The sequence below is a fragment of the Eumetopias jubatus genome, unplaced genomic scaffold, assembly GCF_037043125.1.
Source record: "Eumetopias jubatus isolate StellerSeaLion01/CBP00866 unplaced genomic scaffold, mEumJub1_p1.0 scaffold_15, whole genome shotgun sequence".
Classification (NCBI taxonomy): Eukaryota; Metazoa; Chordata; class Mammalia; order Carnivora; family Otariidae; genus Eumetopias; species Eumetopias jubatus.
The window spans coordinates 19,090,764-19,106,581 of NW_028274821.1; the positions used below are offsets into that span (position 1 = coordinate 19,090,764).

Consider the following 15,818-nt stretch of genomic DNA (forward strand, 5'->3'; position numbering starts at 1 on the left):
TTCCTTTTAGCCCCCCATAGAAATGCTTATGAAATCCCTGCTTGCACTGTAGACGTCTAACTGGGCTACCACCTGCCCCGCCCCCTCCTGAAGTGAGACACAGCTTTTTAACCAACCTGAGACTGGTTCAGTGAAACTATAGAACAATCTCTCAATCCACTCAGCTTTTGGGCTGTGAAAGTAATTTGAAGTTTCAAAGGCAGAGCCCAAGGGGAACAGACCATAGCACCCCAAAATATGCCTCTTTGGCGTAAGGATTATTTTGAGCTAATTAAGGAACAGGAGATCCAGCAAAAGCTCTGAAAACCTAGCAAGAGCTACCCTTTCATGAGGGAAATTTACATGTATAAGTGAAATCTATTTGTTAGGATGTAGAGGTCTCCTTTTTCCGGTACAGAGAGGGACAGACCCTTAACAGACACCCTTACTCACCTCTCAATAGGTGAGTCCTCCTCCCCCAACATCTTGAGCTGAAGAAGGTACTCAAGGGGAGGGCCTGGCCTATAGGGAAGTTACTCAGTTCTCTGGGTATCTCTCCTGTATACAGAGGCATACATATTATTAAACTAGGGTGGTTCTCCGCCCCCCCACCCCCCGCCGTTAATCTGTTTTGTTTGGGGGTCTCAGCCAGGAACCTAGAAGGTAAGAGGAAATTTATTTTTCCTCCCCTCCAAGGACATTTACAAAGTTTGAGTTAGAAAAATGCTGTGACTTTCCTAGTTTATATCAACCATGAGCACAAAGAAACACAACATAATCCATTGCTGATGGCCGAATGGTATATTCATCGCCTCCTCCGAGGAGCATACATGTTTCAGCCAGCCAATCGGTGGTGGCCATCAGAACTTTGGCAGGGGTTACATTACATTTGTTAAACAATTTAGACTTTTAGCCATTTCAGAAGTTTACAAGACTTGGTCATATATATATATATAAAACACACTTTTTTCCCACCAATACAACTTAATATGCTGTCTAGAGCCCATTTATGTCAACTTTGGCTGCGTGGTAATCAAATTGTGGCAAAACTAAGATACACTGATATCATTAATTTGGCTTAAGAAATAAAGTTTGATGGCATGTAAAATGCATACTTCAGCATGAAGAGAAAGTTTAAAATCTCTAAATTACAAGATTTAATAAAAAGCTTCAAACCCATTAACTTTAAAAAAACAAAAATACCACCCAAGTTAATCCTAGAGGTCTCAAGGCATGATCTATAAATTAACAGACCCCCTGTTACAGGATGTGTTAAGGACTATTAAACACACTTTAACTTAAAACAACAACACAGTAAATCACAGTGGCTTTTAAAAATTCTGTAAAATATCAAATTAAAAACTTAAAATCTCATAGCCAAAAGTCAAGAAAAGAAATACAAAAACAATTTAGAAATAAAGACTTTGAAAAAGTTGGCTAAACTCAAAATATCTCACGAAGTCCACCACCTGTCCCTGGGGCCTGCATGGCCGGGTGGGTGACGTCACAAGCACTGACAAATAAAACGGGAGGAGCTTGCAAATCCTGTCCTCTGGGAGGGGTGAGGGGTGGGCAGCAGCTTCTAAACCAGGTTGAATTCCCTCAGGTTGAGTTGGAGAATTGTGTCCTTCACAGCAGCGAACACAAAGCGGATATTCTCCGTGTCTGTAGCACATGTGAAGTGAGAATAGATGACTTTCTCTTTGTCAGGATTCTGATCTTGATAGAGCTTCAGGATAAAGTCTCTGGCGGCCTTGACATCCTGCTTCGGTCCTAGTCAAGAGTGCAGTTACAAGAATAAAGAAGAAAGCTACTAACCCCTGGGTCCTCCCCAAAATCAGTTTCAGTATACTCCTATTCTTACTTGGAATCCTTCTTTGAGTTCTTACTCCTAGAGAAGAGCTTACCTGGGGTGTGAACTTTTATTATAGCTCATCATGAACCCGTAAACGAGATATTTTAAAATGTCCACTGCTATCTAAAAAGTGTACTTTAAAGCACTTTGTTGAAAAACGGTGACCCAATTTAATGTTCTGGTTTGGGCTCTCACCACATGGCTGATGCAGTTAATAAAAGGAAAGGGGGTGCTAAAACAGCACTCTAAAATATCAGTGTCAAACTTGCTGATATTTGAGACCTCCTGTACCAGAAATAATTAGCATCAGGACATAAACTTTCCAGCCTGGGATCGGTCCTATATCTACAAACTTCAGTGTCTACCGTGTGCCTGGAAAGGGGTCTGTCACACTAAGCTACTCACAGAAGGAGCAGGTACTCTGCCGGATATGGGGGAGGCACAGCTAGGCAAGGCAGAGGCTTGTGCTCCAGAGTGAGGAAGGCCAAGGGAGCACACAGGAGGCACACCCGAGTGCAGGTGAGGGTGCAGGGCATGTGAGCAGGACGAGGAGTTGTTTCCATAGGGGCTGGCATGGGTGGAGGTGCTGAGGCAACAACAGAGTCATGCACCTGGAGCTTCCCTGAGAAAGTCTGTTCGAGGCAGATCAGGGACGCCCCTGAGGCCATGTCAGTAATGCCGGCCCGTGGCCAGGGAGGTCAGCAAGAGGGACACTTACCTGTGTATTCTGGAAAGTAGCTAATTAGATGAGAGTACATGATTTTCTCCTCCAAAAGATCCTTCTTATTTAAGAACAAAATCACAGACGAGTTCAGAAACCAGGGGTAGGTTATAATGGTTTTAAATAAGGCTTTGCTCTCCTCCATGCGGTTCTAAGTGCGAAACAAGGGACTTAGGGTTAATAAAGAAAATACTTTGGAAGCGACAGGCCAAATCGCTGGTTCCACCCATGTGTCCCCTCACCCAGCTGCCGGCTCCACACAGTTCTCCATGCTGAAGCTGGTGAGCAGAGGGGCCCTCCCCAGGACACCAGGCCTCCTGTTTCTATTTCCCTCCCTTCCTTTCTGGCTGTTCTCCTACAGCACCCCAAATAAACACATAACACATAAGAAAGGCTTTTGTGAAACTTGGAAAAAGGTTCATACCTATATTTGACAAACTTTTCTGTTTAATTGTTGGGGTTACCAAGTAGGGAAAGTGCATAACTTGGGTCCGAGACACTCACTTTAATTGGGGGTGGGCTTCCAGACCACAGGAGGAAGGCTGCTCGAGCACAGCCACTGTCCAGAGGAAGGCTGGGCATTGGAGAGCAGGGGACTGACGCTGCTGAGCGCCTTTCCTGCGCCACACGTTACAGGTGGGTAATACGGGCGAGGTCTGCTAGGGGAACAGGGTCCCCATTTTATGGATGAACATACTAGTGTTCGTAAATTTAAATGAATTCCCAAGCCCATGTAATAATAGGATCTGGTCAAAATTATGTAGAAAAAGTAAAAATTTCTTAACATTAGTCACTGGCAAGAATATATCAAATGTTCTAATTTAGGGAAAATAGGGCACATACAAATCTTATCTGGTGACAATAATTGTTCTAGATGGCACCTTTTTAATAAGGTATTTTTAAAGTAAGCTCTACAGAGCCCAGCGTGGGGCTTGAACTCATGACTCTGAGATCAAGGGTCACATGCCCCATGGACTGAGCTGGCCACACTGCCCCTGCTCTTAAGTATTTCTAAGAGTTAAGAAACAAGAACTTCCCTTTATAGAGGGGAATGGTCAGACAAAAACATGAAAGCTTTGCACCCTGCTCAGAGGGACATGCCATAAACCTGTTTCCCTATGACTCTGCATACCTGGGCCCATTCTCCTATTCAGTACATTTTTGGCAATCAAGATCTGGAATTTATTTACCAGACAGGTAACCCCTCAGTTTTTAAAGCTTTAAAAAAAATTTATGGTCTTATCAATAATCTGCAAGGAAGTTGACCTTTGAACACCACAGGAGTTAGGGGGCTGATTGCCTGGCATAGTCAAAAATGTGCATATAACTTTTGACTCCCCAAAAATTTAACTACTAATACCCTGTTGACCAGAGTCTCACCAATAACAACACATATTTTGTATGTTATGGATGTTATATACCATATTCTTACACTAAAGCTGGAGAAAAAAAATGTTACAAGGAAAATACCCGTACTGTACCGTATTTATCAGAAAAAAAGCTCACGTGTAAGTGGACCCATGAAGGTCAAACCTGTGTTGTTCAAGAGTCAGCTGTACATGAAAAAACAATTCCTGTAAGTCCAGAGAGTGGACGCAACATGTATGTACACCCAGGACAAGTCTGGAGTGGAATTCCTCTCCAAATGTGATTTTTAGGAGAGGAGAAAATGTCTAATTTGTAAGCATACTGGGTTGAGGCACTGGTCCTTTGTGCCCCTGAGTCATCTTTTGAGCTTCCTGAGAAACATCAGTAAGTAATCCTGAGAGAAATTTGGACCTCATTTTTCATATTGATAACCTGAAGCCTTTGCTTTAAAAAAAAAAAAAAATGTCCCTCGTGGAAGAGCTGGGTGGCAGCCAAGATTGCTGTTCTTCTTTGCACAATGACACTAGTAAATGGGTTAATCCTCCACTAATTAGCTACTGTGACTCTGCTCCTCAGAGAAAGGCCTGCTCTCAAGAAATACAAGATATAATTTGCTCATAGTCACTGTCTAATCCTGGGCAGAGTTCTTTACTGGTTTACTACCGTGACCTAGAAGGAAGAGACACTTTTCTATGAGGTCAGGATGTCTCGTGCAAGGCTGGGGAAAAGACAAGGGGAGGACAGTGGTGTCCCAGAGAACACAGCCCCACGTCAAAGAGAAGCGACAGTGACCGCTATCTTCACTCTCTGGGCAGATGTGGTTAATGCAGTTCCACACAGCTAGCCCTAGGGCAACCCTGCGGAGGACAGGGAATGCCTGACCGGGGTGGGTCAGAACATCTCTAAGCATCTGACACCACTCCTCCTGTCAACTCAGGGACCTAATTTGGGAGCACCCTGGAGAGAGGTTAGGAAGCCTGTTCCCAGGTATTTATGAGAAAGAGCATTGCTCAACTTTGGCTGTGCGTGAGCACCTCTGAGGGGCTTGGGGAAAATACCCCCGGCTCAAACCGAAGAAATATGAGTTTCTACTGTGAGGTCCAAAAGATGGTCTTTTTTAGAAACTCCCCAGGGGATTCCAATATGCAGCCAAGACTGAGAACCCTATGCTTTTGGGTGGCCCCACCTGAGATTAGATCCCAGGCTCAGCCCACCCCCACCCCAACTAAATCAGAATCTGGAGTTGGACCCACATGCCAGGTCTCTCTTTAAAGATCCAACTTTGAGAACCAGGTTCCAGGCCAGTGATTGTCAAACTTTCATGTGTATTTGAATTACCTGGAATCTTGTTAAAATACAAGTTCTGATTTATTCCGTGTAGGTCGATTGACTAGGCATGCATTTCTAACAAGCGCGCAGATGATGCAGGTTCTGCTAATTCCAGAAACTGCACTTTGAATAGCAAGACCGTTGAACCTAAAGAATACTGTCTAACGCCAGGGCAGGCTAGCTTCTTGCAAACTGCAGACGTGGGTTTCTGTTTTCCACAGCTACCCCTCCCCACCCAGCATACCTCGTTGTCACACTCAGCCAGGACCTGGTCATATTCACTCAGAGCAACCAAAAAAATAATGGAGGTGACACTTTCAAAGCAATGAATCCATTTCCGTCTTTCAGATCGCTGGCCACCAACATCTACCATCCTGTTCGACAGAAACACAGAACATTCAAAGGTTGGGATACATGGCTCTTTGGAGGAGGACAGGCATCATCATATGGTGGGAATCCGCACTCCTAAGGTCCTCAGTAATTTTTTAGAGGTGAAAAGGGGTCTTAAGATGCCCATGTTTGAGCACCGCTGCTTTCGGCAGAGAGGAACCCTGGGTGTTAGCAAAGGAGGCACATAGTGTAAGTAAAGTTACTAAAGACGGGTGCAGGGGTGACCCCAGGGGAGCAGCATGCTCGGGGACACTGGTTTGGAAGCTGCTGCATTAGTCCAGGCAGAAAGCACAAGCATCCACGTAGGTGTCGCGCTAACCACTGTCGAGTGCCGGACGCCAGACACGCGAGGGGCAGAGAGGTGGGCAGTCCCCCAGGCCCACCGGCTGCCTCCAGCCCCCCCACCCCCGCCTGTTTCTCACCGCTCCTCAGACTTAGCCACGACTCCTTTCCACATTACGTGGGCGCCACCCCTTCTGGCCTATAAAGACCTGCAAGTGACCTCCATCATCTGTGGCAATCCAAAGGCTCTATCTGGGGCTTTGGGGAGAGACTTAAAGAGTCCTAGCCCAAAGACGGCTCAGAAGCTCCAACGCTGCAGGAGGCAGGCAGTTTGTGGAAATGAGTCAAGTGGGCCTCTCCAAAGTAGAACGGCAGGCAACTTCGAGAACACTAGAGGCCCCGTCCAGAGGGTGGACTGCAGGGCGGCTGTAGCCAAGCCCTGCTGGACAGACGTGTAGGCACGCCAGACCAGCCCCTCAACCTTTCAAGAGAAACTAGGTATCAAATGTTCTAAGCAAAATGGACCAATTCTTGAATACTGGCTCAAAAGGGGCTTAAAAAACACCAAGTGGGCCAAACACATCTGTGGAACCGATTCAGGGTTCGGACGTAGCAAGCAGGACTGATTCTGAACAGGTCACGGTCATACATTCATGGGCACCCGGATGCAGATTTTCAAGGGGCTCGACCAGAGGGCTCCCCAGTGCCACAACGCTCCGGAGGCGGAATCGGGTCTACAGACAGGCCCTGGTTGTGGCAGGACTGGACCTGCGTCATCTTGACTAGAAAAGCATAATGCAGTAACTCTGACGAGGAACAAGGAAACTAATGGATATAAAAGTGCTTTAAAACTTGCAGTGCTGGGCATAAGTACCATATCCTCCTTTTTCGGCCATAATTAAATGCAGTGAGGATCTACTTAAGTCATCCTAAAAGTACTTCTTATATTTGTGTGTGGAAATTCATACATTTTTTACACAACTGTATATAGTTGATGTTATCTTACATAATTAATATACTTTTGTACTGATTGTTAGTTTTTTTATTTTTATGGATAGATGCTACAGAAGGGACTATAGGGAAGAATAATATTCAAGTTTAGGGAAAAGGCATCAGTATTTTCAATGTGCGTGTGTGTGTGTGTTTTACATCTAAGGGTTCCAGACTTCAGTAAGGAGACTGTTCTGTTCTAAGGGGAATAGGAAGGTGAGTTCCTCTCCATTCCAGGACTTGAGACCTCCCGAAATGTTAAACACTCCGTGATGGAGAGGCCCATATGGCTCTGGGAGATAGAACGCTTTGAGGAATAACACACTTAAGAATCCCTCCCAGGACTTCCAAGGCCACACAGATTCCGACGGACCGTGTCAGGGAGACAGTCTTACCGAAAGATGATGTTTTCCAAGTCAAACGGATACTCAATGATGCCGGTGGTGGGCACTCGGACGCGAAGCACATCTTGCTGTGTTGGCACGAATGACGGCATGGCGATCCGGTCAATGTCAGTCAGGTAACTGCGACACCAGACAGCAAGGCACCAAGACTCGTTTTAGACACCGGAGAAACGTCCATCCCACTCCAGGGAAGTCACCCCAACTCACAGCGCCCCCTCTCAGGTTCGTGGATTCCATCAGTGACTTTCTTGAGAGCTGGCACTGGACCAGGTTTCCCCCCTGCCCCACAATGGTGAGTGTTTGGGAGAGAATATGGATCAGAAGCTTCCATGAGCCCTCTGGGAAATCTGGGAATAATGCCATTTCTTTTTCCGGGCTCTAAGCTTTCTCTCTCCCTGGCCAGTGAGGGAGCCAACGGGTCAGAAGGAAAGGATGTTGGGATCCGGTCTGTGACCTCTCAGCCACCTTCCTCCCTCAAAGCTCCCCCTCACCACACACACACACATCCCCACCCACGAACATTACAGAACGCAGATGCTGTTCTCGAAGGCTTTGCTCAATGAATTCGAGTTTCTATGAGAATATAAAGGTATAAAACAGGCCAACTCAGAGCTCTTTCAAAATAACAAGAAAATGTTTACTGTTTGTTGGGACATTAAACATCTAAAATCAGCCAAGGCTTGTCTTGGATTATTTCTGGCTCCACAGTAAACTCTTAAGCTGGAAACAAACCACTTTTTCTGTTCTCTTGGGGTTTTTTGTTTTACTTTAAGGCCTTTATACTAGGCATTTTTTGAGTAAAAGACCTGTAACGCAGGCCCCGGCCAACGATGGAGGGGGTGCTTCGGGACATCCCGCACAGCGTGGCTTGGCCCCGCCCCCTCCCTGCCCAGCGGACCCTGCCAGGGACTGCAGTGCCCAGCAGGTGGCAGGAGCCGGAGCTCAGGGAGGCAGGCAGACCGTATTCCTCGTGCAGCCCTCCGTCGGAGGGTCTGTCGCTGGAGGACAGAGCACAGGCTGGCCCACAGCAGCACACATTGAGTTCTGGTGAAATGAATGTCTGTCCCAATAAGTAAACAGTCCTGGCACAGCAGATGACACCTGTGCACCTGGTCCGAGTCAGCTCAACAGCTCTGGCAGTGGGGCAGCTGCTCGTGCCGGAGCGCCACCGTCTTGGGGGCAGCGTGGTCCCCCTAGCCATTCCCTATGTGCCTCTTGGTGCACGAGTCCCAGCTTGCAGGGCTCCACCGAGCTTCCCAACGGCTCCAGGGGGCTCTTCCAAATGGATCTACAAGAGCCCCGGCCACTCCCCAGAACATTCACAGAAGCAAAGGACACTAGGGGGGTCTCAGGGAAGGGCAGAGATGGCCTCACGGACTTCGAGTTGTCGCTGGGTCCCCAGCTGTCCACTGCTGTCTGCCCTCCTCCCTGGGACACTGCCTTCCTTCCTTCTGGCTTTTTCCTGAGCTGCCCCCATACCTTCTCTGGGCTTCTTTTTATTTCCTTTTCTTACTTGGCTGCCCTACTGCATCTAAACGTTTAGATGCATCTAAATGTCCCTGCACTCAGATTGGTTGTGCCAACCTGGGGCAACAGCCTGAAACACTCAGCCTGGCACTAGCGCCAAAGGGAGGCCGTTGAAATGGGAGGTGAGATTTCAGGGTTCCTCTCCTGCCCACTGGCTTGTCCAGACAATCAGGGTAAACCACCTACCCACACCTATTTGGAGGGCAACAGCAACACCCCAAGGGAAGGGGACGGGATTCTGGGGCTCTGAGAGGCTGGAGGAGGACTCGGAGCAACGGGGGAAGAGCTGAGCTGTAGAAGCAGGAAGAACCGCCTCTTCAAGCAGAACATGACCAATCTGTGTGTCCAGTGACCTAACTGATGGAGACACTGCCTCCGGAAATTCTGAAGACAATGAAATTCTGTGATCACCATGGGATAATTTGCATGCAGGACCATCTATTTCATCTTACCTTAGGAATTAATTATTTAAAACTAGAGCTTTATGAACCAAAACTAAAGCGCGGAGGCCTTCCCAGGGAGTCAATAAGCAAAGGGCTTGTGGACTGAGCTTCCTCCCTGTGCTGGGATTGCAGAACCTGTCTTGCCCACCAGAGGGCAGCACGAGATCAGCCACTGGAGCGGGTCTATTGCCTGGCTGGTCGAAACTCCGATTCTAGATTTGAGGGCAATTAATCCTGCTGTCTGCTGATGAGGAGACCAGAAGGCAGAGGGATATGGAGAAGAGGAAAGGAGAAGCCAGAGGCAGTGGTAGTCCTTATTCAAGTCAGAAGATTTCAGCACCCCAGATGAGATAAGCTCCCTCCAAGGAACCCCACATTTGATTGAGCTTCTCGTTGAAGCAGAGAGGCTTAGAACACAACGAGGAAAAGTGGGTATGGGCAAGGACAGAGATCTGGGGGTCCACAGTTTTTAGGAAGCGGTAAGAGACACATCAAGGAGTCACGGGGGGGGGATAGTGACAAGTAGGAAAGAGGTAGTGTTTATAGGCAGTTACTTTCTCCCCAGTGAGAAGCTTCTCTGAAGTGTGGACAACGTGTGCCTGGGCTCAACACTCACTATTTGGCCGAGTCCGACAGCTGGTACTCCCTTCTCCTGTCGTAACACTCCTGGATTCCTGGGTCCTGCCAGAGCTGCCTGATGGCCTCCACCTGGTCCCTGGACAGGGCGCAGACCTTGTCCACTTCCACTTCCTTGATTAGCTGGGCGTTTTCCTGCACGAAGGAAAGAGAACCTGTCACTGGGCGAAGGAAAGGAAGCCAGCCCGTTGGTGACTTGGGGGACAAGACCTCCCCCAGGCTGTGGATGAGGGACGATCTCCACTCACAGGCCAGCCACCAGCAGTGCCGACGATGTGGCCGCTTCACTCAGGGAGAGCCACAGAGAGACCGTGACCTGACCTGCGGCTTTTAGTCCCATCAGCCCCCGGGGGCCAGTGCCACTGGCATTCGGCACCCAGTGGTGAACAGAGAAACCCAAGAGCCATGGATCATCACTGTCCTTTGAACATCTGCATGGTAGGCGGAGCAACTTGAAAAGAACCGTTTTTATTGCCCTGGCATCCCAGGGCGGGGGGTGGTGGAGGAAGCAGGTCTGCCTTGATGCAGCAGCAAGGGAGGGCCTGGGCTTCAGAGGGCACACAAACACTAAATCACCAGCTAGCTGTGCCGGCTGGCTTGCTTTTGCTTTTTTTTTTTTTTTTTAATATAACTTAGTAGACTTTATTTCTTAGATCAGTTTTTTTAATATAACTTAGTAGGCTTATTTATCATCAGACATCACAGATAAAACTCCTTCCCATTTGGAGAGCCACTCCCATTGCAAGCCCCGCCCCAATTATTGCTGTATTTGTCATTGCTATCATTCAATAACTATTGCTGTAATACTACGGCCCCATTATTACAGTACTTAAGATTATTGCTATAATTACTACTATTCAGTCAGTTACCATTTATTGCCCTGCCCACTTCCTGTATGCCAAGAGGTATACACACCTTATCTCATTTAATCAATGTAAGGCTAGCACGGGGCCAGAAATCTTGCCAAACCTTAGCAAATGAAAATGATGTGGTTGGCTTACATCCTCAACATGTCCATGTGTCGGCCACGGAGATCCAACATCCCGTCCCTTGGCTGCAAGTTGCACAGACAATGGAATCCTGCTGAGAGACAGACAGGAATCCAACCTCTCCTTCGCTCCCCCATCCTGCCACACGCAGAGCTGGCTATTCACTCGCCCCTGTGAGTCAGCAAAGCATCCGTGTGGTGGCTGTGATCTGCTTGTGTGTATATGGTACTCCCTGAAAAGTTGCTCATATCTTGTATTATTCATCCTCATTAACAATCCAACAGGAAGCTGGAGAAAATGGAGAGCTTAGAGATTTACTGGACTCGGGGCAAAACCGAAGGCCGTGTGAGCCCCTATCCATCAAGAGTGGCTATTAACTCTTCCCCCTGGACTGTGGGATCCTCGGCAGGGAGAGGATCCCAGTTGCAGAATCTCAAACAGGTCTAGGCAGCGTGGGTTAGTGGGAAGTGCCCTGGACCAGGAATAAGGACCCTGAGTTCTGGTGCATTTGGGACTTTGAAGGACCCCAACCCCAATAGTTCCCTATCTCCACATCCTCATTTGTAAAAGGAGCCAGTGATTTTCAAGGTATCTGATTTATCAATTATAAAGTTTCATCTAAACGTAAGCAAAATTGGCATTATTGTGGCAGATGCCTAATATTTGTTGGCAAAAAGAGGACACATGGTTGGCCTTGCAGCCATGACTTCGAAGCCCGCCCACGAGCACATTCTGCATCACCTGCCCTACTGTAAGCCAGAGAGAGCACAGCCCAGAAAACCCAGACAGTGCACGCGGAGCCGCGGGACTGTCTTCCTGCTGCTGCTCTCCCTGCATCCCGCCGCCCTCTTCCTCCCCAATATGAGCAGATGGTCTCTCCCCACCCTGGGCTTGGCTCTACCCTCCGCATTGAAAGATCTGTTTTCTTCCCTGTCTTCGCTCCTGAGATCCCAGAACCTAGTGCAGCGCCCGGTGGCGCGGGCAGCCCGCAAACATGCCGCACATACGCGCATCTATCATTCTAACACACAGACCATCTGCAGAAATAACAGCCAGAGAACATGAGGGCAGGATGACGGCAGCCTGAGCCGGTCACAGTGAGAGCCCAGAGCAGCTCGAGGACAGGAAAGTCTCTCCAGGAGGAAATGCTCTGGGACTTTTAGCCAACCTGTCTTCCTGCCCCTGGTAGCAGGCAGAATCCTTGCTTCTGGGGTGCTGGCCTCTCATGCTGCTCTCCTATGACTTTTTTTAAAACTTACTTTTGTAAAGTACTCTCTACACCCAGAGTGGGGCTCGAACTCATGACCCTGAGACCAAGAGTCAGCAGCTCCACTGACTGAGCCAGGCTGGCGCCCCCTAAACACAACGATTACATTCAGCTCACCTGCTGAGAGGCGGCCCCATGAGTCACTGGGATGTTACAAACATTCCCACCTCCCCTCTTCACAGACGCCAGGTAGGGTTGTACTTCACGGTGAGTGAAACAGCAGTGGAAACATTTGTCTCTTTCAGGAAGAAACTTTAATGAGCCAATGAGTCATTTACCACCTTCCCTTTCATCTGCTGCAGTGCTTGTCATGAGACAAGATGGAGTCTCACTCAGCCAGGCTTCCTGAGCGAGTACAATGTGCAGAGACACCCCGACACACCATCCTGCATACCAAGGATGAGTGAGAAATCATCTTTCATTGTGTTAAGCTGAACTCTGAGGGCAGTTTGTTCCTGCAGCATAACCTACTCTATCCTGCTACATGTTGAAATGGGTAAACCCAGTATTCGACTCTTCCAGGAGAGAGAAAATGTGGATCCCAGGGAGGTATCCCAGAAGAATGCAGGCTTCTCCATGGGGACCCAGGGGGTGGAGGCTGGGGAAAGACAACCCTGCGCTTTCAGGTAACCAGGGGGGCTTAGCCAGGAGAGCAACATCCAGTGACTGTTCAGCCAGGTGAGGGGACAATGGAACGGACTCTGGCTTGAAGCAAGAGGGGACCACAGTCTCCTTAGAAACCCAACAATTGGGAACTGGGTTTGGAACCGATTGAATTCAAGGAGCCCAGAAGTATTCCAAGTTTAGAGTTCTCTTCCCAGCTGGATCTCCCACCTGTCAAGATCATTCTTTTTAAGATTTTAAAATCATTTTTTTAAAGATTTATTTATTTATTTGAGAGAGCGAGAATGAGAGAGAGGGGGGAGGGTCAGAGGGAGAAGCAGACTTCCCACTGTGCAGGGAGCCCGACGTGAGACTTGATCCCGGGATGCCAGGATCATGACCTGAGCCGAAGGCAGACACTTAACCAACTGAGCCACCCAGGCGCCCCAAGATTTTAAAATCATTTAAGACTTGCAAAAATGTGGGGGAAATGGTACAAGAGTTCCTCTCTGCCTTTCAAGATTGCCCAAATGTTGACCATTTATGACCATGCCATATCATCTATTCCCTCTCCCTCCAAATGCATGCGAGAGACATGCACACAGAACTTCTGCCTGAAATATTTGCAAGGAAGTCACAGACATGGTACCTCTTTATCACTGAAGACTTCAGTGTGATTTCCCAAAAATCTGACACTGGACTATAAAATCACCGGATAATGACCAAAATCAAGAAACTAACATTGACACAATATTGCAGTCTCATCCTGAGACCTCATGTCACGTTCGTCAGTGGTCCCCTTATTGCCCTTTATCTGCCCCATCTAGGGTCACAAAATGCATTTACTTGCCTCTCTGTGATCTCTATTTATTTGGAAAGGTTCTGTGGTCAGAAGTTGCTTGGTCACCCTGATCAAGAACGGCCTGAGAAATGAGGCGGGCTGGTAGGGAGCGTGGCACAGCCCCAGAGACGGTTCCAGGAAAAAATACTATGAAGGGCGGGGAGGAACGAGGAAGAGAGTGACCTGTTTTTAAATAAATTTTATTGGTATATGAAGGACTTCTATACACTGTGAATGTCTGTGTGTTACAGAAAGTGGGTTTTTAAAAAATTTTTTACTATGTTAATCACCATACATTAGTTTTTGATGTAGTGTTCCATGATTCATTGTTTGTGCATAACATCCAGTGCTCCACGCAGACTGTGCCCTCTTTAATACCCATCACCAGGCTAACCCATCCCCCCACCCCCCTCCCCTCTAGAACCCTCAGTTTGTTTTTCAGAGTCCATCGTCTCTCATGGTTCGTCTCCCCCTCCGATCTCCCCCCGCTTCATTCTTCCCCTCCTATCTTTTTTTTTTTTTTAACGCATATAGCATTATTTGTTTCAGAGGTACAGATCTGCGATTCAACAGTCTTGCACAATTCACAGCGCTCACCATAGCACATACCCTCCCCAATGTCTATCACCCAGCCACCCCATCCCTCCCACCCCCCACCACTCCAGCAACCCTCAGTTTGTTTCCTGAGATTAAGAATTCCTCATATCAGTGAGGTCATAGGATACATGTCTCTCTTACTGACTTATTCACTCAGCATAATATCCTCCAGTTCCATCCATGTCATTGCAAATGGCAAGATCTCATTCCTTTTGATGGCTGCATAATATTCCATTGTGTATATATACCACTTCTTCTTTATCCACTCATCTGTCGATGGACATCTTGGCGCTTTCCACAATCTGGCTATTGTGGACATTGCTGCTATAAACATCGGGGTGCACGTACCCCTTCGGATCCCTACATTTGTATCTTTGGGGTAAATACCCAGTAGTGCAATTGCTGGATCGTATGGTAGCTCTATTTTCAATAGTTTGAGGAACCTCCATACTGTTTTCCAGAGTGGTTGCACCAGCTTGCATTCCCACCAACAGTGTAGGAGGGTTCCCCTTTCTCCACATCCCCGCCAACATCTGTCGTTTCCTGACTTGTTAATTTTAGCCATTCTGACTGGTGTGAGTTGGTATCTCATTGAGGTTTTGATTTGGATTTCCCTGATGCCGAGTGATGTTGTGGGGTTTTGTGCATATTTTCCCGTAGCTTGGCCAAATACTTTCATGCATGGGGGGAGCAGGGGCAGTGTGATGAGCATGTGCAGACCACCTGGAGAGTGCACACCATCTGAGAGCAGAGGTCCCCTTGTGCAACGTGGGAGCAGCTTTGTGTTAAGACTGGCTCCTTGAGCTGAGGGTCTAAAATGGCGATGGCAAGAAGACCCAGAATTCACCTCCTGCGGGACACACCAAACCTACACCAGTTACAGAGCAATTACTCTGGATGAAAAAGTGAGGGCTGGGGCACCTGAGGGGCTCCATCGGTTAGGCAGGCAATTCTTGATCTCAGCTCAGGTATTGATCTCGGGGTCGTGAGTTCAAGGCCCACATTGGGCTCCACTATGGGCTCCGTGCGGGGTGTGGAAGCTACTTAGAACAAAACAAAAAACTGAGGGCTGACTGAAGGGCTTCTGCACAACAAAAGCTCAAGAAACCACTTAGAGAACAGCAAGAGAGACAGAGACACGGTAATGACAGAACCCCCCCCCCCCCCCCGCCACTCTGCGAACAGTAGTGGGGACAGACAGTACTGAGGGATCTGGAGTAGATTTATCTGCCCTGGGGCACAGAAAAAAGCTACAGTTTAAAAGAGCAACTAGTTATAAAAGATCCAGCCTCCACAAAATGGCAGGAGAGCTACTGGAATGCTCTTCAGACTGGAGGGGCCTGTGAGCACCACAGGTGATACCTGCTGTCCACTTTGATCCCCAGACAGGAGTGGAGTCCAGCTGCCATGGCCCCCCTGCACCTCCGCGAGCCCCAGGCCTCTGGCCCACACCAGCCCGAGCTGTGCCCCAAGGCAGCTCGAGCACAGGGCACATTGGAGCACCCCTGGGTCTGCACCCATGATGGCTGCAGCATCGCATCAAGGGAACACGGGCACAAAGCATACTGGAACACTCCACACCTGCTCCATTTTGGTC

The 15,818-nt window shown here is 48.2% G+C and overlaps 1 protein-coding gene across 1 annotated transcript in view; it reads right to left on the reverse strand.

The window, feature by feature from the left end:
* Positions 1-1,561: 1,561 nt before the first annotated feature.
* GNA14 (G protein subunit alpha 14) overlaps positions 1,562-15,818 on the reverse strand; it is a 179,791-nt gene continuing 165,534 nt past the window's right edge. The window contains exons 3-7 of the mRNA XM_028090369.1: positions 9,905-10,059; positions 7,310-7,438; positions 5,497-5,626; positions 2,553-2,706; positions 1,562-1,752 (exon numbers count right to left, since the gene is read on the reverse strand). Coding sequence (XP_027946170.1) covers positions 1,562-1,752; positions 2,553-2,706; positions 5,497-5,626; positions 7,310-7,438; positions 9,905-10,059 — 759 coding nt within the window. The remainder of the gene's footprint in view (positions 1,753-2,552; positions 2,707-5,496; positions 5,627-7,309; positions 7,439-9,904; positions 10,060-15,818) is intronic.